At 39.4% G+C, this 23532-nt stretch overlaps 1 protein-coding gene across 13 annotated transcripts in view; it reads left to right on the top strand.

Moving 5' to 3' along the window:
* Positions 1-23532, top strand: part of gab1 (GRB2-associated binding protein 1) — a 63421-nt gene that overhangs the window by 22272 nt on the left and 17617 nt on the right. For 10 of the 13 annotated variants that reach the window (XR_014769833.1, XM_084715154.1, XM_084715157.1 and 7 more), the window contains 2 exons: positions 18320-18448; positions 19232-19397. Coding sequence is in view for 12 of the 13 variants with exons in the window: in XM_084715154.1 (XP_084571280.1) it covers positions 18320-18448; positions 19232-19397 (295 nt within the window). In the remaining variant the exon portion in view is untranslated. Of the gene's footprint in view, positions 1-493; positions 768-5720; positions 5894-12222; positions 12399-18319; positions 18449-19231; positions 19398-23532 lie in introns of those variants that run through there. The other 3 variants (XM_084715162.1, XM_084715160.1, XM_084715165.1) reach the window with 3 other exon arrangements.

Raw genomic sequence — 23532 nt, forward strand, 5'->3', positions numbered from 1 at the left:
CCAGGAAGATAAAAAGCGCTAACAAAGTGGAAACTTCCACTAAGGGATGTTATTTTGCCTTGTGTGTGTTTTTTCTCTCCTTTTCTCTGTTTCACAAAGCCCCATGTTTCCTGGAAAACACAGCAAGAGGTAGTTGGTTTAGTTTTGATGAAAAAGCTAATACTGAGTGCTGAACAGTTTCCTACATTATACGTAACCGCTGACGCTTCTGTGCTCCCTCAGTCATACATGATGTGAGGTTGTGTTAATGTTTAAACCTGCTCCTGGTGAGTTAATGCTTTACCCACGATTTAAGTCTCAACCTAACCTGTCTGAAAGCTGTGTGGTGAGGCCAGGGGGTAGCTGTCTTTTGGGAGGTGGACTCATTGCTATTGGATGTGATAGATTGGTAGAAAATTGATGGAATCATCTTTCTTTTCTTAAAATAACCAAGACCCTCTGCTCTACAACTGATCAGTTCTTCACTGACTCATGCTGTCATCTGCTACATCTTCCCCACCTTCTCCCTCTCTCTTGGTCTTTCCCTCCCCCTGTCTTGGATACTCTAATGAATGATATGGAATGATTACTTGACCGAGAGTTCCTGTCCCCGCCCTACGAGAAAGAGTTAGAAGAGCAACGGCAGCAATTACACATTTGCCTATCCAAGACATTGGAGTAAAAACGGTACCATGGTCCTTGGCTGTATGGAATAGGCACAATCAGCTGATGAGAATGTCTCTCCAACAAAGCCTCAGAGAATAGAATACCTGCTGCTGAAAACTTCGGTAAGCATCACAATGTTTTTGTCAAATGTTTTGTGGAAAAAGCCCAAGCTAGTTCTAAGTTGTTAAACATTGCAGAATATGTTTCTGTGTGTTAGACCTAATGACAGGCTGGTTGTGGTTTGTAATCTCAGCTAGAATATTTTGTATTTGATGTAAAATAGTTTGAAAAATCATGACATTGTCTTGTTATTAGGTCACCTGTGAAAGCCCATAAATTAAGAACACCTGTTTGCCGCTGAGACAGTTTTTCATGAGAATGTTGTGTGCGCTGTTTGCAAAGATAGCAGTATGACTACTAAGGTCTGTGTTCTTTGGACAGTTACCGTAGATTGTTAGGGCTGGGGTCAGATGGCGCCTGGCTGGGTGAGAATTTCACAGCTGCACATGAAAGAGGAGCGACTGTGGGATGGTAAATGGAGGGAGAGAGCGAGGGATTGTGTGGATGATGAAGGGAGAGAACTGGCTTGTTTTGATCATAGGTGCTCCTTATGGAATAGTACACTTGATGAGCATGCATATAGGATGTAAACATGCTGATGTACCCTGCCCTCTCAGGAGAACCTCTTTATGTTGGTGCTGCTGCAGAAAGTTGGTGTTTGTAAAAGTTGCTTTCACTTTCTGGCTTTGAAACATTTGGTAATATTAGAGAGTGTTACTAGGACTGGGCATAATCTGGCCTATTTTTAACACACACTAAACAGGCACACATGCACACTGTCTTTACATTACACAGCAGATGTCAGCTCACCAGTTTATTCCTAGCAAAGCTGTAATGCACAAGTGTTACCTCCATAGTATGTGCCCAGTTGCATAAAACAACTGCTCAGTTTTTTTTGTATGCAGCTAACTTGTTTGGCTTTGTAGCCTGTAAAGAGGCTGCCGCTGGCCTGCATTGTAGCACTAGTGTCTTTACCAAACTTCAACTTGCTATTTGGTTGTGGAATAATTCAATATTATAATTTATAATAATTTCATATGATCATGTCTCAAGGGAATTCTTAAATTGTGAAAACTTCCAACTTAATAGTCATTTAGACACAACAGTTATCAACCACAATATCTCAATCTGTTGCAGCATGTAATTAAGACAGCAGACTGTTTTTTAAATTTTAGTAATAAGATAATGATCTTGCAAAACACTAAAAGCCATTTGACTCCATGAATGAACATGAGTAAGTTTCACCGCTTACCATCTGTTATCTACATCAACATTTTGCTGATAATTATTGCTGTATAAATTTTGTCCATGTTGTCCACCCTTATTATGCTCTGTGATTCAAGTAGAAGCATCAGACACGAATTGATTTTAGTTTCCAGGAGTAAAACTTCCCAGCTGCACTAGTGTTTCCTGGACCTGGGAGATTTCAATGACAAATTGACAAATCAATGAGAAATTGTGGTCAAATATTTTCTCTCTTTACTAAGCTTAAAACAACATTATGCAAGAACCTCGGTGTCAGAGTGCAATTCACTTAAACATCATGGTAGTAAATATGAACAGTTGCACACATGCTTTTGATTTCATTACTTATGATAAAAACTAGTGAGTCAACAACTTGACCAGCACAGCCAAACATCAAACAAGTGCAACAACACAAGACATGGCAGGTCAGCTAATATTACTTACTAGTCCAACATCAAGAAGCCCAGTTCTGTGTCTGTTTTGCAACCTTTTATTTCACAAAAACTCATGCCAACAACTAAAAGCCAGTCCGACATTTACTTTTACTACATTTACTTGGCCTCTTATTTGGTTACTCTCTTAATTTCCCTTCTTAGCTTCCTCCATCAATATCCTCTTCTGTCTCTTCGCCTCAGCCATGATGTCCATAGTGTTGGGTGCTCCAAGGCTCCTGTGCTACTGATGTAAACACACCAGCACTCCACTGAAGCTCTGAGCTGAGCTAACTGGCTGAAAGCAGTTAACAGCAGTTAACAGTTACTTACTTACAGCAGTTTACTCATTTAAGCAAGAAGTAAAGCTCTGTCTTTCAGGAAAGTCCGTAAATCACAGAGGGTTGAGGCAGAGCAGCTGAAGGGCTGCAGATGGACCAAAAGATATTTTCTTCATAAAATAACATCTGGTCAGTGACATAGTTGGTGGTGTGTGACTTAGTGTCGTAAAGCGCTTTGACCGGTTAGTTCCACTTAGAATAGATGAAATCCCTGATGAGAACTTCACAGACCATTGAGACATGCAAGCCTCCATAGCAACAATGGTGTCTCTTTTCGCCGGACATTATGAGCAGAGAGGTGTAAGTATTTTGGACTTGAACAGATTAAAAAAAAAAGTAATTAACAGATAACGGAAACTGTTAACACACAATTAGAAATTGTTCCTGCTTAAAGTTCTACAGAATCGATAGTTATGGAAGTGTCTGTAGTTACTCATCTGCAGTTAACAATTATTTTCATTATTGACTAATTTGATTATTACTTTTACTTTTAATCAGTAAATTTTTTTAGTCTATAGAATGACAAAGAAATGTGGGAAATGTGCATAACAATTTCCCTGAGCCCAAAGTGACACTCCTTTGTCTAACCAACTGTCCCACCACCCAAAGACTTTTCATTAATTATCATAAATGACAAAGAAGAGCAAAAAATTCTTACATTTAAGAAGCTAAAATCAATCAGTTTTGCTTGAAAAATAACCAAGATTATTATTTGATTATCAAAATACTTGGTAATTAATTCTTTCGATATACTAAGCATGCAGCTGTACATCAGTTAACCTTCCTGTGATAATCTATCTTGAGACAATTTATGCAAATCATAAATTATAACATTGATACAGAAGAGCACATACAATATATCAGACCTTAGTGTGATAATATAAGGTTAGTCCTTTGCAGTCCGTTTAAAATGGATGTGTAGTTTCTGAGGAATTCAGGATCTTGAGCTTTGGTTCTACTGGAAGAATTGAGACTTGAGATTTTCACTGTTCTGTCTCTGACCTGTGTGGGAAGATGGGGCGCTTGCTCACAAAGCAAGGATGTGATGTTTCAGTTTAACAAAGATTTGTTCTTGTTTTCTCTTGGAGAGGAGAGAAATGAAGAGGTTGACTCTCACATGGGAGTAGCGCTATGCTGTGGACACAGATGATAATTGATAAGTTCAGTACCAGATGGGAGTTACAATTGTTGCTCTGGGTGTTTCTAAGATGGACTTGTCAGGGTTCAATAGGACACGCACAGGCACACCTAAGATAGTGTTGCTGTTACTTCAGTCTTTTTTCCTGGGTGGTCTCTATCTTTTTACTTGGAAGAAATAGAGATTTCTCTTTATTAATTTTCTCTGTTGTCTTTGGCCCCAGTTGTATTAAGGGTGCAAAGAAAATAGACTTTTATATTTCCTACTAAATGGTTTAGTTGGACAATCAATGCTTGTCAGATTATTCACCTGGATTCAATATAACCATACAGGATGGTATACTCTTAGTAAGCTGCTGCCTTAGGTGTGGCAAAACATTATTGGAAAATGAAATTACATTAAATTTCAAATTTGCTTGACAAGATAGTCAAATCATGGCTGATTTACTTTGTTTTTTATAGAGTAATTGCCTGTCTATGTCTCTGTTCTTGAAAGCTTAAGACTGTCATGGTTGGGGTGAAAAAGTAGTTAAAAGCACTTATGTTTATGCGAAGATGTGCAGCCTGCAAAACTCCCATGTGTGACCACACAACGTTGCTTATCTTTGTGCTGGAAAGTGTGCATTATGTTATTACAGAATAACAAGAAAAAAAAATGCCTTCAATATGCGGTTGTTAAAATAAATCAAACTTGCAAGCTAAGATCAATTACCAAGCAGAGGATGGATTGCAAAGCAGTGCCTCAATACGCGGTCAAAATCTGGGTACATTTTTATGCACTCTGTAAGCCAGTCTTATCTCTTGACTTAAAAGACCTCCAGTCACTGAGTAGCTGTCTTTGCAGCATTAGCACAAAGCGTCTGGGGTCAGTGGGCTGCCAAGTGAGAGCCTTTGTGAAGTAGGCATGTAGAGGAAGCTGTCCATGCTGTGGCAAATCTGACCTTTTTTATTGAGTGTGCAGATGGGAAACAGAATCATAAAGTCTCCACAGGAAGCAGAGGAAGGCTTGGATCCAGGGAAGAAGACGGAGCCTTCAGATTCAGTACTAGAAAGAAAACTTGGATTGTGAATTGTCTTGTTCTAAACTCTGCACAGACTTCTGATTGGCAATGGAAAATAAGAAAGGAATATTTCACTGCTGTAATCTGGGGACAGAGCTGCATTGGTAGAGCCATTAAGACAAGCAGCGTGAGTGGTGAGACGAGACAGATTTTAAATCCCCCATGGAATGCTGCTGTCCTTGCTTCCCTAATGTGATTGTGCTTCCTCCTGAAAGAGGATGTTGGTTAAAGCAAAACATAGTAAATATTGTTCTAAATCAATGTTATTTAGGGAGAGAAAAGCAGTTGGATAGTCCAGGTATTCACCTGATGTTTACCATGGCACAATAAGGGTCTAAGAATAGAGGGTCTGAAAATAATTGTATGTAATAATTGTAGCCATAGTTTTAAACCCCTTGAGGCAAATTTGTGACTCCCTATATTGGGCTATATAGAAAAAATGGCTTGACTTGACCTTTATTTTTGCTTCTAAATAATTATTTAATGCTGTGTAATTTGGCTAAACTGGACTTGTGTGATCTCTCATGGTCCTTTGTGCAATAAAAAAAGAAAATTAACTAAATATTGAATAATAGTTGATAATAATGGTGGTCCAAATGGTAAAAACAAGATGCAGACTGTGACAAAAAATAGAATAATTTTGTTGATAAAAGCATTTATTCCACTGTTATTTGTTGGGCTGTACTCCCTCTTCATTTTGGAAGTAACTCACACTCTAGTCTCCTCTAGTCCCACCCCCCCGATTTACCAGTGGCGGTTAAAAGGGTCTGGGACAACCTGATTACATAGAGCAGGAAGTCAGAGGAGGGAGAGGTCACAAACTACAGACCTTCACACACACTGCAGTACATGATAAAGTCAGAAGGCGCAAACCACAACAAAAACAACGCAACGCTTGCTTACTCACTTGTAGTAACAGAAATACAACAAGACACAGAAGGAAAACAGCTCCTGTGGATATGCAGCTTCCAAGGTAGGCTAACCGTTTCTATACTGTTGTGGATAAAATGTAAACATTTGTGAGAACATTGGGCCTGTTACTTTATTATGTTGAGCTTTGTGGTGCACCATCTCAGTCTTGGTGATGATATTTACTTTAAAGGTTAAAGGCAGAAGGTTGGCCATGCAAGATAACTGGAAAACTTCCCCCCTCAAAATCACATGCATGTTTGTGTCTGTCTACAATATTTTGGCTCCATGCAAGTAGGAATGATACCATAGCACCAGTGCTGTGAGGCCATAGGAAATTGCTCATTAGATCACCAAAACTTTAAAGCTCATGAGCTTATAATATCAATTCCCATTTGATTTTGGATCCAGTTACACAGTTTCTTTCTATCTTGGAAAAAGCAGAACATCGTATCCTCTAAAAGCCAGTGTTACCAGGATATGACACTGAATGACAATTCAAATTACACTGCCTGGGTCTAGCAAAAACATTGCCAAAAAATCTCAGACACTGTTGTAAGTAACATGTTACAGCTAGAATTTGCAGTCATTGAATTCTGTTTTGATTTACATTTTAACAGTGTCCCAGCATTTTTGGTATCAGGTTTGTACACAGTACTAAAGCCACCGTGATGAAATGTTAAAATCCTCAGTGATGTCTAGAAAAGCACTATATCATAAATGCAGTCAATTTACTATTTAAGATGCATTATGTACATTTTTCTTCTGGTTTTGGGCTGTAGTAAAAGCTTTAGTACTTATGTGTGTCCCTGTGTTAGAGTCCAGTAACAGGTAAACATGAAGACATCTGAAATTAGTTCTAGATTTATGTGCATATGGATGGATAAGCATGTTTGTTAAGATGGTGTTAGCCAGACAGTTTTTATTCATTGTGAATAGAAGATTGTGCTTCCAGCCTGCAATCAAAGTTCATGTAAGGTTGGGTTTATCTAACAAGCCTCCATCATGTGTGGCTGTGATCTCAACAGAACAAATTAAGTGTTTACCTTGAGGTCAGAAACTGGTGGTAGAACTGGCTGACTATTAACCACTGTCCAGGATGCTGGACCTCAGGCATGCACATCTTTCATGGAAGCCCCCTCTCCTTGCAGCAGCAGGAGGCCTGATGACGTCAGCTAAGCGGCCTCACTTAGCCAAAGGCCATGCACTCTTACTTGTACGTTAACTGCCCTCTCTGGTGCTCAAGGATGTAAAAATAGCTGTTTAGCAAGAATCCCAGTCATGTCTCGCTAACAAAGACTGATTTATACAAGTTGCGGCCCTAAGCATAGAGGATCTTTTGTCCCTCCCCTCCTTCTCCTTCTGCAGACCTCGTCACCAAGGCCGTGAGCGCCAAAACCTCTGACGCTCTTGACACTCCTCTCTTAGAACAGCCTTTGTTCAGCATAGTCCTACGGTCCTGATAGTGAGGCTTGGGGAAGCACTGTGGTCTATAAGATTGCGTATTTGTTTACTGCATTTGTGTCAGATTGCAGTGTCATGGAAATATTTTGCAATTTTGTTGCTTTTCTGCGTCAGCAAATGCTATTATTTAATATTCTGGTATTTGCTCAAATCATTAGAAATGTCACATGCACTCTTTGAAATTCATTCCTTGATTTTTGTCCAAAAATGACTGCAAGCACTTGGAGAGATGCTGTGAATTAATGTCTAGCCCTTGATTACTTCAGAAACTGTTTTTCTTAAAAAAAAAAAAAAAATCATGTCAGTCATAATTTTAAACAAAAAACTGAGTATTCTTATTTTGGTGTTATTGCAGTGTGACCTTTCGTTGACTCATCCTAAAACAGGAAACATGTCCAGGTCCTTTATGCATATTGATACTTGAAGAAGATTAGTTCAGGTACATGAAATTGGTACATGAAATTCTAAATGTTCATAGCTTAAGCCGTTCAACAGCATGGACAGATATGATTAAGATGCAAGGAATTTCATGTATATTTTTCCACATTGACACTGAGTAAGATTACAGCACCTGATATTTAATTTACATTTTTCTCACCTCGCTCCAACTGTCCTCATTCCTTCTAATGATGCTGCCCTGGAAAGTACACAGATAAATACTGACACACTGGTTACTGCTGTATCTTTAATTTCCTGCTTGAGAGAGATAGTGTGCGAGTGTAAAGCCAATACAAGAGAGATTTTTTTTATCTATCAGCTGACCATTAAAGATGTTCTGTTTTCTCTGTCCGTAAAATTAAGTCTGGTGGTGATTTCTGGCAGACTAAACAATAGCACATACTAATGTGTTCTCTTATCACCCAAATCTTGACCTTTTCTCCCTCGTCTTTGGCCTGTGCTCATCGTGTGCTTCGTCTCTCCCTCTCTCTCTCCCTTGCCCCGTGTTTTTCTGAGGAACAAACAGAGAAGCTGTCCTAGTCAGGATGAGTCAGTACAGCTGGGGTGCAGGTCATTTACCCACAGCCCACTCAGATGGGACAGATGGCCCAGCCACTCTCATGCTGCTAAGTGCTAACTGTGCATCCAGAGTCTAATGTTAACGCCTAATGGGTGAACTGGATTGAAAGTTCAGCGAATGCTATCAAAACACCTCTTATATATAGAGATATATGATGCACCAGGAAAACTGGTTAAATTACAGATGTATGTATATCCACCGAGGTGTTTGGATATATGGCCTCTTTACGTACGTCAAAGTATTAGTTTTATAACATGATATTAATATATATGTATATAATTTTATACTTATATTTTCATATATATGTTTTATTTTATTTTTTTTAGTAATGTCATTATATTATTTAGGTATCAGTGCACAGAATACTAGACACAAGATGAGCCTGAGGGAAGAAACTGCTCTCTGGTCTGGTGGTAGCAGAGTGGACACTAAAGTATCTTTTGCCTGGTGGGAACAGAGCAAGCTGTGGCTGTGATTGGTATTTTAGTGTTTTTTTTTGTTTGTTTGTTTGTTTTTTGTCTTTTAGCATCCTTTGTACTTATCTTGGATAGATACACGCCACAATTGGCAGGTCTGTTGGTAGGTGTCAAATATTGCAGGCTAAATATTGAGTAGTGCATTGAATATTACATGTTTTTTGGTCTAACACAAATAAAGGCTTTGAAATGAAATATCTTATCTACCCGAAATGGACATTTCTGCCAGTATGACAGGTCGATCATGATATGATAAGAGTAGGCATAATAATAAGAAATTCTCCTATAGGAGAGACTTCCAGTTAGATGGAAAAAATGCATATATCTGTACCAGCATTGGCAATTGGCCAAAATAAAAAAATCCAATATTGTGGGTCCCTAACAGTATATACAAGTATTTTAAAGGAAGCATGGAGACCTAACAGTCACACACAGATAAGCCACACTTATCTGGTTGTATGGATGCTTTCTAGAACTAAAACTGCATGTGACTCTCAACTGTTGTTAAGTGTTGTTGGGTTCAGTGTTCCTCAGTAACATCTTATTGTCAAACAGGAATTTCTAATCAGAGCCTGATTGGAAGTGTGTTTGAATGTTGTCTGTGCAGATGTGTGCATTAGCACATGTAGCACATATGCCTCAGAAATTGTGATGTGTGAAGTTATAGGTTACCTAGGGTTGAGAGTATAATTGCTTATGCTGGATATTTGAAACATTAAACCTTTGCTGTTTCACAGTGAGAACAAGTCTTAGAGTACAGCCCTTCAGATTAAGTGTTGGCAATCTATTTAGTGTCCTTTTAACTGCCCTACAATTGTCTTTGGTCCATTGCATTTAATAGGCAAAGCGGGCACATGTTGTGCTTTCATTAACACCGACAGGCATACATGAACCAACTGAAACACAAAAGACAACACCAATGTCAAAAAACAACACACCTGTCAATGTCCTGAAGAGACAGTCTTCTGTAATGTCCCAGCTGCTGCCGCTGCAGAAATATAGAAACCTGCAGGCCCGTCCCAGTATCATTTACCATTAGTGATATGGAAGATGAGTTTAAGTATGCAGTTTAACAGCCTGTGATGACAGTACATTCGCATTAGCAATTAGTGCACTCAAAGGCTTTTTAGGCTGCATTAAGCTATCTAAACCATGAAGCACAATTAGCCTTTTAAGCGCAGTAAAACTGGAGTTGGTAGAGCTTGAGTGGTGTTGGCAGGATAGTCCACCAGCAACTAGTTTTTCATATTTAGACCAATAAATCAGATCAAACTCTTGTAATAAGATACTGACTTGGCCATACACTTTTATTTTTAGCAGCTGCAGGCTAAAACATAGTGCTCATTTCTGTTTGCTCTGTATCTTACTGCATTTGGGACTCTTGCCATGTCTTTAATCAACACACAGTGGTGCCATATTATCTCATTCGTTTCTCAACGTCCCCTAGTATGGATTTTGGCATTGCACGGCACCAAGCAGGTCTTTTCCAAGGTCTGATATGGGAATGCTATGGCTCATTTCACTCTTTATAAATGGCAGCAGGGATGAATTTTTGTCTTATGCCTCTGTTGGTGCCAGTCAGCGTTCATAAGAAATACTTAAACACCAGTTCTCACTCATATATTCACTGTACTGAGAATTAGATAAGACATTGATTCCACAACGATAGGCAACAAAAGGCCATGTTATGAGGGGTTATGTGTAGGACAATTTCTTGGCTGGCTGCTGGCTGTAGAGGCAGACATGAGAGTGTTATTAACTTCTCATCATTCCTTTAAGAGACATTGTGAAGCAGCTTATTTCTTGTATTCGTACCATGTTGGAATAAGCAATGGGGCATTGTATAATACTTCCATGTATAGATTTCACAGTGCCATTTTGGAGTAAACCTGTCTTCTGAGACTGGTGGTGTTTCCCTGTTTAATTTCTGCCTTAAATGTAGGCTTGAGTATGGCGGGTATGCAAGTTTATGCGCTGATCCAATACTACATAATGTATTAGCCCAGAAATGGGACGCTGCTCGGGAAGTACCAGGTTATGCTAGATTTTATGTGGTCAGTGGAGGAGAGAAACGCCAACTTTATTTCGACATCAGATCGTGTTGCAAAGTCTTCGCTCTTGTACCCAGCTCATGGGTACAAGAGCGCAAAGGGTCTCTGGACTTTGTGTCAGGAAGAGAGGTAGTCTGGTGGATTGTGTATTTCCCAGTCAGTGTTTCTCCAGGAGTTGCCGGTGTCTTGGTGGATTAAGATTGATGCTGCAAACCTGACTAAGTTACTGACTGACTGATCAATGGTACTGTGAGTGCCCCATGTATATATTGTACATAATCTCTGTTATTCAACTGTGAATTAAGACGCTGTTATTTAGCTTTATTTCTTGATTTGGTTTGTTTCTGTGGGGATCTGCAATAAAACCTGGAGTGTTTTTTTGAGTTGTGTTTTTTTCCTGAGTGGGAACTGGATTGGACTAGACAGTTCTGGGATTATGGGGAAAACAAAGCAGACTAAAGTTCAGGTATTGGGAAGGAAAACATGCTGTTGGAGCGTATCTAATCTGGACCCTCTGTTTTGATCTCACAGTCATTAATATTTTTGTTTTTGCTCAACTATTGTGAGAGCCTGAATGCCCCAAAGTGTCGTTCTCGCCATCCTTTAAAAAAATCAAACTGGATAACATGAGATGTCCTCAGACTACACAGTGTGTAGTGATTCATTACTAGTGGGTGACTGGCCTACAGTAAGTAGGCATGTGTAGAAATTGGAGCCAAAGTACCAGAAGCTTTAGTGATAACAAGCCTGACAAAACCACTGTCCTCGATGGCTTTTCTATTGGATAGCATTAGATTTTACTGTGGTATTTGATGTTATGTCCACCTTCCGTAGATGCAGAGATTGGCACTGCATGATGCCGCTAGTCTCTCTAATCTTCTCCACTATCCATTATTTTCTGAAACCAAATTAGACCATGCCTTTTTTCATATTGTCTCCCTTCTTACGCACTCTACCTACTACTCTCCAGCACCTTTGTCATGATTCAGTGATGTTGGGTCAGGAGGCCTCTGACGGCAGCGTGACTCCACTCAGTTGGCATCTCCTCCACCAACCCTCCCACCCTCCCTCCCTTCCCCTCTCAGCGTCTTAGTCAGACCCTCAATGCCGTCTCTGTCTGGCCCCCATAGGCTGTAGGACCTGGGTGGGCGAGTAGAGGGTGTCTTCCTGTGTCTCACCCTATCAGAAGACACTAAGATGCTTGGAAAAAAGGGGGAGGGGGATAGAGAGGGGGCTGGCGGGGACAGCTGCCATGCTAGGGGAGCCCTCCCCATCCCAGTCCAGTATCGTCCCATGCCGTCCCATTCCCAACCCTGGGACAGTGAACACTGGACTCCTACAAGCTTAAGTGGGCTCTGTGACTGTTGAGTGAGCTGAATGGTTCAGAATCTGTTGCTGGTCCATGAAGGGAGACTAGAATGGATTTATATGTATCCTGCAGCCAACCTGTTGGGATTTAGCCATTCATTTAACACAACAGTGGCTACAATGGACTATACAAAACAAAAAGCAGGACTAGATGCCTCATCAAGTTCTATTTGAGCCTTGACAGGACAGGAGGTATGTAATGGTGGACGACTACTCAGTATTTGGCAAAGGTCATCTGGTCATACTGTTCCAATGTGTGTTTTTTGACACTGGGTTCAAAGTACTCTGATTTAGTTTGGGGTCTGTCCTGTCGTTATTCAGTGTTAAGCAATGTGTATAATTTTTTATGTGATTATATCTTTTAACAAAGTTTTTGTTTGTAGCTCATTAAGACAGTTCTGGTAGAAATTGGTGCAGTTGGTGTGTTTCTTTCAGCCCATTCATTCTCAGAGATGCTGCTGCTCGTATGGCCATGTAAATAAGTAAGCTTGTTTACTTAATCTAGTCAAGAGAAACCAGATTAACACACTTCAATTACTGCTAGAGAAACCTGTGCCCGGTTGCATAAGACACTTAAGCTAAGGTTTTTAGTCTAAGAATGCCTTGCATAAATCACCATAATGATTTCCTTACAGTGTTGTAAGGGAAACGCCTTTGAACTGTAAGTGTCTGCCCTTGACTATGTTAGATTTCCCTTATGAAATTTTTCTCAAAAACTTTGAAGTTGCCTGTACCCGTCTCTGAAAAGCAAAATAGTCTACATAAGAAAGACTATAGTAATATTCTTTTGGTGATAGCCTCCTCCTGCAACTCCAGCTGTTATAGTCATTCACATTCTCTGTCTCATATATTTACATTAGCTATATCGTTTTATTGATACTGTGCTTGTTGACTCTCTATCTCCTTTCTTACTGCCACACAGTTATGTTCTCATACTTCTTCATTACTCAATTGATGGTCCTTTTCACAGTAGATTACTCACACTGATTTTGTCAGTTACTTTTTGCCACATCTTCTGCTTGTACGTTTTTGCTATGGTTGTGTTAAATTTACTTTTGATTATGTGCTTGTGCTTTACATATTCTTTGAGGAGAACAACATTCTCATCATCTGTCCAGTGGCTTTCTTTTTCTTTTTCTCTATTTTGGTAAAGCCAGCTAACACTGATCATGTGACTGTAAAGGATGATGATGTGAGTGAAGCGTAACCATGGTAAGTGAAGTGCACATGTGCTGTTTTATGACAGTAACAACTGTGAAAGCCGTAGTCTAAACACTTACACAAGGAGTCAGCCTAAGAATAAATGAACCCCTCAGCTTAGGGAAATATTTTGTATTGAGGACAAACTTAAGTTTGAAAGTTAAGATAGCTTATGCAACCATGCACTGATTTTCTCTTTTTGCCATGTAAGCAGGTTTTCAACAAGTCTGCCACTAGAGGCCACATGCATGACAGATTTCTCACACTAAAATATTGCTGTGGCAGCAGTTCAGAGGGATGAAAGACCAGATGATTGATAACTTGCAGCAGTGCATCTTTATATTCAATGCAGCTTAAATGAAGTCCAACTAAAAGTGAAAAAAGCTAAAACAGAAGAATCCATGTAAGTTAGTTTCCTCAGCTGAACTGTAGATTTTTAAATTCAGACCCATTCTCATATTAGGGTAAAATAGTGAGTTGTCTCACTACAAGTGCCTGTTCTCCCACTGCGCTGTCAGTTCAAATGCTCTTACAAAAAACAGAAAAACAGCACTGCAGGCTGCAGTGCATATATCACTTTATATATATCACACTTTAAATCTGCCTGAATTGGTCCAAATTCAAAAATATGGCAGGAGGTAGGTAGATACAAATCTGATTAGTGACCAGCTGCACGTAAATGTGGATTTTACTGTGACTGTGTTATTACAATGCATGTAAATGTGTTCTCTGACTTCTTGCCTTAACCTGATTTCTGCTGCTTTCTTGGTGTCCTGTGTGCATATAAACGTATTGAGTATCTGTATGAATGTCAGTGAAACAGTCGGTGTGTGTGTGTGTGTGTGTGTGTGTGTGTGTGTGTGTGTGTGTGTGTGTGTGTGTTGACTTGTCCATCAGGGAGGTTAAGAATTGTGCTGTCCTGTTTCTTACTCTGAGTAGTGTTTTTATTTGTGTATCATTATTTTTATGCACTTGTCTGATGGAGAAGGTGTGGCACAAATCAGAGGCATAATAAAACAGTTCAAGCGTGTATAACTGTGCACAAAGAAACCTGTGTGAAAGTCCACACATGGAGGAGAAATGCTCAAGCTACTGCACAGCTTGTCATCCTAAAACTACTACGGTTTGTGCTCTGCCACATTAGCATGGTTACAAACTTGATTTTCAGGGCTGCTCCTCTTTGAATCGTGAACCACTGTTTTTAAATGTAATTGACTCTTTACATTCTTTTACTGGTGGATGTAAAGTTTTGGTCCCCTTTTGTAAATTTTTATGTTTAAATTATTTTTATTTCACTTATTCTCAAATACTTTTAGATGAATGCATTTTCTGGATGACAAAATTTCCATCTGCTATGACAAATCTCAGTTTGAGTTTTGGCTACCTATTGATATCTGCAGCCTTAACCCTACATAAATGTATTTTTAGCATTAGGCTTCCCCAAATGACATAGGCTTTTACTTCATAGTGTAGTAGTGAGCGATAAAGGTAAATTAAACATATTTTAAGAGAGACTTTTTAACTTTTCACTATTGTTGGGGGGTCCTTCAGGGTGTTCCTAAATATGTAATGTCCACACTGATAATATGTAAAAAGATGGCAGATGACATTGGCTGGTGTCCTGTTTTGGAACAGAATGCATGACAATCAACTAGGTGTCATATTTTTTGTAAATGTTTTTATATATATCATTGTGGGTACTCCTACAATAATGCCTGTAGCAGAAATTTTAGGTTTTATTTGATTTTTAACACTTTTGGTAGCTTTTTTTGCATTCTACCATGAAGTCTAGACAGTTATCCGGTATGATATTTTGTGACTGTTAGGTCAAAAAATTCTTAAACATGGTAATAACCTTAATATATTTTCTTATCATTTGAAGAACAGACTAATATATTCAATAAATGAGTGTTTTTTTCATTTTCACTCATTTCAATTTATCTTATTTTTACTTGATAAAGGGATTTGGATTTTAAAATTGCACGTTGCGTCATTTGGCCTTTGACTGTCTGTCTCAGGAGGGAACAGCTGTTGGTATATCCACTTTTCTGTTATCTTTTTGATTCTTTCCCTGATGCCCTAGTTGTGGCTCATTACATCATTTGTACTTTTGTACATTTTTTCCGGGGCAGTTATTTATATTTTGTCCTCCTTTGTTGTGTGTTATATTTATCTGTTATTCATGGTAGTCTGTGATAATCCCTTCATTTTCGGATGATTTATGTGACTTATATAAATGATGACATTTTTGTGATGTACAAGTTAAGATTCAGTGTGTTTTTCAAATAATATATTTCTACTACAGCCCATTTATAGAGGTATGTTTTTATGATCTCTGGGTATCTATGTTATCAAGTGCTGTTCTTGGTAGCAAATCATGGCCACCTGTATGATATATGTGTTTGTGAAAACTGCTCATATTGCCTGGTCTGTGAGTTTTCTCATTGGGCTCCAACTAATTATTATTTTCATTATTGATTAATGTGATGATTATTGTCACAATTTATCATCTATAAAATGTCAAAAAAAAAAAAAAAAAAAATCCAGAGAAAAGCTCATCACAATTTCTTGGAGTCCAAAGTGGCATTTTCATTTGCATTTTCTCTAAAACCTTAATTTACTGTCACAAATGACAGAAAAGCAGCACATCCTCATATTTAAGAAGCTGGAGTCAGCAAATGTTTGACAAATGTTTTTTAAGCAGTTTTTGCTAAACAGGGCTCACTTGTGTCTGTCTTCAGTGTGTACAACTTACCCAGTTGTCAACACTCTCACCCTGGGCGGGCCTGGCCTCGCTGTAACCTAAGCTCTTGGTCCTTCTGTTCCCCACAGGGTAACTTGACCCAAGATTGCTTTGTCATGTGCCAGAGAGAGAGGTTCTCTCTCCACACCCACCATCTTTGTCCGACCAACACAACACAGACACATTGGTGGTTTTTTTTGTGTGTGTGCACATTCAGTTAAGCTTTTATGGTTAATTTTGGTATTTAAACAGCCTGCCTCAAAGCATGTAGGTTTAATAGGTTTAAGCCTCATTTGGACTATGTGGGTGTGTTTGTGATTATATAATGCAGTCCTTTTGAACTGCACTGTGTGAAACATGTGCTGCATGTGTGAGTGCAGTATGTCAGTGTGGGATGTGAAGAATAGTGTTTTCTTTTTGTATGTAACAACTTGTGCTATTTAATTTGTTTGCCCATGTGATTCCTGTATGTCCATGTGCCTGCAGTTTTAAATCCAGGGGCTTTGCAAGTCTGCTTGTTTCTTCATTCTGTTTGTAGAGGGAAAGGTCCGATGCTCTTCATGCTGTCTCAGTCCAGGGTTTGGCCTACTAACAAAGGACGCCCTGTAGATGGAAAAACAGCTAAAGCATAAAAAAAATTGCAAGCCCAAAGAATTATTAATACGAACAAAATCTTAACCCAAAACAACAACAGCAGAGCTTTAGTTTGCATTCCTCGCACTCTGTTGGTATGCTTCCTGATCTGCCTGATCTCAGTGGTGGTTGTTTGTCTACCGGGTCTTGTCTGTCATTTCAAACTCTCATTTCAAACAGCACTGGCAAAGTTTCTGGTATTCATTTGATTGCCTTATGTTTTTAGTACTATTCTGTTGATCAAACTTGTACAAAGTGTCCAGACATACTTGCCCTAGCTTTAAACCTCTGGAGTCCAGGTTCATGGTTAAATTGTGCCAACTCTCCAGTGTTCATTTCTGTCTTTGCACTTATTTAACTCTCCTTAACCTACATGCATGGTATCCTTTTTTCAGCACAAATCCAACTATCAGTCCAACAAGTACACAGCTGCTGAGCCCAAAGTACAAGAAAAATGATGCAGGCACATATAAAAAACCTACAAATCTTTAAAGTAAAATTGCAGTAAGTAAGTGAAATATTTTTTATATAAACCCCTTATCCTATGATAAAAATCCAGCAATTGCTCAGACAAGTCTTGCTAGTATCTTGTGGAGAGCTTATTTTAAGCTCTAAAACACAACACACAGCCTAACTGCCATGACTCAGCAAAATCAAGAGTTCATGACCTCCTTGAGTCTGCATTTAAATGAATCACTGCTGGTGGATATGTTCTCTAAATAAAACTACAAACACCATGAGGTGGAGAACACACTCCAGAAACAGCAGCAGAGTGGTGTGTAGTGCCAAAGCTATTCTGCCTCTGGTCTCGTATTTATTTTGAAGGCCAGGAGAGGCTTTTCACCCTCACTGACCTTTATCTTTTAAACAACAATTCATGATATGACTGCTATGCATGATATGTAAACAAGTTCTCTGCTTGTATGGTTTGTTTTCTGTGCCAGTAAATCTCTCTCCCTGTATTTTGAATTACACTGGCATAAAGATTTTTAAGTATTTCTTTAGCTCTACCAACTGAGCAACATGGGCACCCCAGTTATTAACTGATATATAAGTATTTTACCACCAAGCTGTCCTTTATGTATGTACACTGAGTAAAGTCATAAATCTCATCTGCTAACATCTATTTCTCACTGTCTGCTAGGCTTCAATTTACACTCTTCTGTCTGCTTTGTGGTGCCTTTTTCTCACAGACAACACGTCCAATTTGAAAGAAAGAACCAAATTGCCTGTTTCTCTTTATAGATTTGATTATTCATCCCAATCAGGGTGCTAGACCAAACTATGTGGCTTTTGTTCTGGTTATCCCAGACACATATTTCTGGTTGCAGGCCTCTTCCCCTCTGCCTTTGAGTATTCTTAAGTGAGAGCAGTGCAGCTGGTGAAGAATGCACACAGAGACACAAGCTATGCTAGGACACTTTGGCTAAACTGGAAAAATAAAGCATTTGGCCAGCCTGTGGTCAGTCGGGAATGGAGCAGTCATTGTTAGAACACACATATAACCTTTGGCCTCATTTCTGTGCTCACCCTGCAGGCATGGAAGAAGCGGTGGTTTGTTCTTCGCAGTGGCCGTCTGACAGGCGACCCAGACGTGTTGGAGTACTACAAAAATGACCATGCCAAGAAGCCTATCCGCGTGATTGATCTCAACTTGTGTGAGCAGGTACGCTTCCACATTACCGTCGACCTGCAGAGGAGCACAAGTTACACGTTTCTGCATATATGACTAATTCTTGAATATGTCCAGTTTTGAATACTCGCAGTTTATGCCCCTCATGTAATTATCTTTTTACATTTAGAATATTTGCATTGATAAATGGTAACATTTAAAACATAGATTCAAGCAGTTCTTTTCCCCTTCACATAAAAGTCAAAATTTTAAAAACCTGACAGTTTGTTCTGTTTGTATCTTGAAAGTCCTCAATTATGATGTTTATTTTTGAGGAAAACCGTGTCGTGTTTGTGTAATTTGAATGTAGTCATCCATGTAAAAGACACAAACTGGTGCCAACATTTAACATAGTTCAAGGTTTTTAAAGCTCTTGTTTCCTAGGGCTGCAGCTTAAGATTATTTTCATTTCAATTAATCATTTGGTCAAAAACAAATGTTAGAATGTCAGTTGATGTCTTAAAATAGCTTTTTTTTTCAGACCATCAGACCATAATGCAAATATATTCAGTTTACTACTATATAATGAAAAGAAATTCTCATATTTGAGAGGCTGGAAGTAGGAAGTGTTTTCCAATTTTGTCTAAAAAAATTCCCCAAATCATGATATATAAATGTTGCTGATTAATTTTCTGGTGATCCACTAATTAGTCAGGCAACCAGTTATTTCAGCTCTGCTACTTGTCCTTTCATGTAACTTACTCAGTCATGTAAATATTCAGGCATCTGTTTTTCTTAGCTGATGTCATATTAAACTTAAGTTTGTTGCCCCTTCAGGTGGACGCCGGGCTAACGTTCAACAAGAAGGACTTGGAGCACAGCTTCATATTCGACATCAAGACCATCGACCGCGTCTTCTACCTGGTGGCTGACACCGAAGAGGAGATGAATAAGTGGGTTCGCTGCATCTGTGACATCTGTGGTTTTAACCCCACTGATGACGGTAAGGATTGGCGTTTGCTCCTCCCATTCATCAGTATTGCTGACCTTCTGGCTAAAACGCACGGTGTGAGGGGAGACAGAGAGATGCTGTGCTGCTGCCAGAGGTGTGCTGACTGAGATTACAGCATGTATGGAAATAAAATTACATAATAATAGATTTCTGTATATTTCTCTTTTTCCCTCTGTTGGCAACAGTTTATGAGATTTGTCGCTAGTCACTTAATTTATATATTAAATATTCTACAGCAGAAAGAGACCCTTGGCTATAGGTAGGCAGCAGACCAAACCAATATAAAGTTACACAGTTTTGCATCTTAGCTCAGGTCCTTTGTCACAATACTGAATCTCACTTACTAACATTGACTAGATACTGAAAGATAAAGGTGATTATATTTTTTGATTGAAATTATTGTTAGGGAGATGTAGCCACCTTTGGCGTCTCCTCTGATCAAATAAAGCTACTTCATGAAATAATAAGGCTAAATTAAAATGACAGTAACAAAAATGTCAATAACATCAGCTGTTCATACAAGACTATAGTTCACAACCACAACAAAGGCATTAAGGCATGCCCCTCATACAGAAGTCTGTCCACTGGTTTTACTACATGGGAATGAGACTCAATGAACTGTCGTTCTCCGGAATCGAAGACAACTATTCAAAAACGAATAATTATTGGCACTTCTAACTCTGGAGTAATGATTATGTGCTTTGATCTAGTAGAATTGATCTTCTCCTGCACCAGCAGTCTTCATTAAACACCTATAATGTGTGGAGGGAAATGGATAAATGGAGGAATACATGGATTCCTGTGTAGCAACTTTAAATCAGGGTGTACTCCATCACCAGCAGCAGGCCAAATATATTGCCAAAAATGAATAACACAGTATTAGCTCACAGGCTTATTAACTGTACATCTGATTGGTCTCTCTCTTGATGCCACTGTTGTGCCTCTCGTATATCTGCCTCTTTCTGTGTGAGGGAGTTAGGTGAGCCAGCTGAATATGCCAGAAGGCCTCCATTCAGCATAGTTCTCAGCCAGGGTCTAATGATCCATGTGTTGATCCATGTGTTGTGTTGAGGCTCACGTTACCCTTGTTCCCAGTACTGGATAATCAAAGCATTGTGTGCCTGTCGGTCTCACTGCCCCTCTTTCGTTCTTTCCCTCTTATCTGGTTCTCATTCTCTCTCGTTTGCATATTTTTGTTTCCCTCTCTGTCTTTGAGCCTATGTTCAAGCTTTGCTGTTTGCACCTCAGTCTCTGCCTTTAAGGCAGAGATTTTGACTAAATGTGTTAGCATTTTAGTGTGATGAGAACTGGCATTTAAGTTGCACTCATTTAGTATCTGACATATCACGCTGCTAAGATTCTTTTATAAGAATGTACTTTTCAAACCTGGCAACTGAGTCACTGATTATGCTGCTCCAAGGTCATCCTCTCCACAGCATTGTGACATTGCCTCCACCTCTGTTACATAGCTAGTGTTGCAGGGCAGCCCTGATAACAACATTCATGGCACCTCTTCAGCAGAATCATTGGAACTGGCTGTTAAAACCCTGATGTGCAAACAAACACTAAGCCCATTCAAGGAGAAACTGGGTCTAAAGACAAATATCCTTACAGATAGCCTTCCACAGTTCTTATTACAAAAGAATGTCCCTGGCTCTCCCCTTTGCGCTTGCTTGTGCTGCTCTCTATGTGAGACCCAACTCCCACTCTCCTGTCGTGTGTGGCCACGCTAGAGTGCTTCATGGCTGGGAAGATATTAGAGTTGGGAACATTAGGAGGGCTGGGAAACGAAGGCTCTGAGAGGCATTGTAGGAGGAGGTATAGATGAGTGTGTGCAGAGGGGATTTCCCCTTTTCCTGTATGAATCAGCACTTAAAGCTTCAACAAACAAATGGGAAAGAAGGAAGAATATAGCAGGAGGAGGAGAGTGGAGCAAATGATGCTCTGTGAAGATAGAGATGTACTTTTAAATAAAGACAAAGAGGGAGACATTGTGTGAGATAAAACCATGTCAGTTATAGAATAGAGTGGGAGGAGGACTGTGAAAAAGGAGAAAAAACAGAAAGATGTGGAATGAAAACATAGATATATTTCACCAAGCATATGCATCAGCCACTTTAGCTCCCAGTGGAGTACAACAATCAGCTTGAGCAGAATGGTTTGTAAAGGACTCTGATATTTGAAAACTAGCAGAGACCTTGAGGAAATGCTGTCTGAGGAGGAGCGTGTGGGATTCTGAAGGCACCATATTCAGACCCTTGACAAACAAATTAAATCTTTAAGTGGGTTTCATGTGTGTATGTGTTGGATATGAAAAGCTGGATGAACATATTAATTCATGATGGTGTTATTTGTGTAAATTCACTGCAACTGCAGTGTGCTTCATATATCATGTCATTTCTCTCCAGCTGGACAGTGTAGTGTATTTGAAAAGGTTTAATTTCCCCCAGGTAATCCACCCAAGTGGGAACTGAGGCTATAAGTTCTTGTATATCTGTTAAGAGGGGGCACTTGGCAGCTTTGATTTGGGGTTGAGTTTTATAAACAGACTGCGGCGGTGAGCTATTCCAAAGAGAGAGGTGAAAACTGTCCTCGAGTTGTTGTTGTTTCATCACAGCGAGCCCACACACATCAGCTGCTCGGGTTTGGACATTATAGAGAGAAACAGGAGGAAACAGCTTGGGTCCAAGTTTACTCTGCCAGAGTTGACATTGGCAAACACAGCTTGCTGTTTACTTTGTGCCTAATACCATCAGTCACTAACATCACCTGTGTCTCAATATGCTGTACACATGTACAATAAAGTTACAGTCAACAACGTTCTTGAATGACTGGGTGTTCAGTAGGAGCCAGTCTTGTAGTGAAGACTGCCTAAACTGAGACCAAGTCATGACAAAGACAAGAGTGTATCAAGACTGAGACAAGAGCAAGATCTTGAGGGTTGGGATCAAGCAGGGCGAGACCAAGACCAATTGCTGTCACATCTTTAACTCTTTCACCTAAGTGAGGGGGTGGTACTGCGACTTGTAGCATTTTTGTCAGAGCTGACATTGATGTAAATAAGCAGACATATACCTTAGCTAGCTAGCTTTGTTAGCGTCACTTACACTTAGCTTACCTTTATTAATGCGTCCTTTCTCAGTACCGAAGTGGTGTCAGCTGTCTCAACAAGTTGTGCATTATAGAATTGACAGACTGTTGTGTGTTTTCCGTAAGCTATTTTGCACATGAGCTCTTTGTGGTTTAGGCAGCAAAATTTTATTAGATTTTGCTAACATCTCCTCCCAGCCAGCCACAGCTTCTTCTCCTGTCTCCCACATTCACTTTATTGGAGTGCATGTGTAGGTTGGTGGGGAGGAGTGACAGCCAGTGCCAGTAACAAAAATGTCAAATAAGAAATATGTCAAGTTATTTGTTGTATTTGAAGCAGTAAGTTTTGCATCCAATTACAGTTGTATTGTTAACAAATAAATCAGACAATATACAGGAAATGTAGTGATATCCCCCTCAGTTCTGGCTTTGATTGGGCTTGAAATAAAATCCTGAATCCTCTTTCTTTGAGGCTGAGATTAAATTGAGTAAAAATGTGGTCCAGTCTCGAGACTAAGACTAATTGTAATCACTGCAACACTAGCATGAGCCATATGGTAGGATATCAAAAATTTGGAACAGAAATAGTAGGATTACAAAAACACAATAATGTGGTTATAATAGCATTGCACCTATAATAGGAGCAATACAGAATACAAAAGTCCGAAAAAGAAATAGGTCAGGTATAATGAGCCCAATACGTCCACTTCATTTAATGATGCACATCCAGAGAAATAGTCCAGCTGAAAAGAATAAAAGAACCGATGCTGGCAAATATCTGCCTTCAAACTAACATCAACCTGTTGTTTTACATGAAGTGACTGTCTGGCTGCTATAATCTTATGTAATCTAATCTAATGTGGGCTTTGCGCCACCCTGATTAATAACCACAGAGCCACTGTACAGTGTGTAAGCACTATCAGTCATTCACAGACATCTGCTGAGCTGAGTCTGACAGATCTCGATGCCATCTCATCTTTTGTGATTAATTTAGTCACGCGATTTCAGTCTAACACAAAAACCTAACTCATTCATT

Source organism: Lutjanus erythropterus, chromosome 3 (genome assembly GCF_056507025.1).
Source record: "Lutjanus erythropterus isolate fLutEry1 chromosome 3, fLutEry1.hap2, whole genome shotgun sequence".
In the NCBI taxonomy this organism is placed as follows: domain Eukaryota; kingdom Metazoa; phylum Chordata; class Actinopteri; order Lutjaniformes; family Lutjanidae; genus Lutjanus; species Lutjanus erythropterus.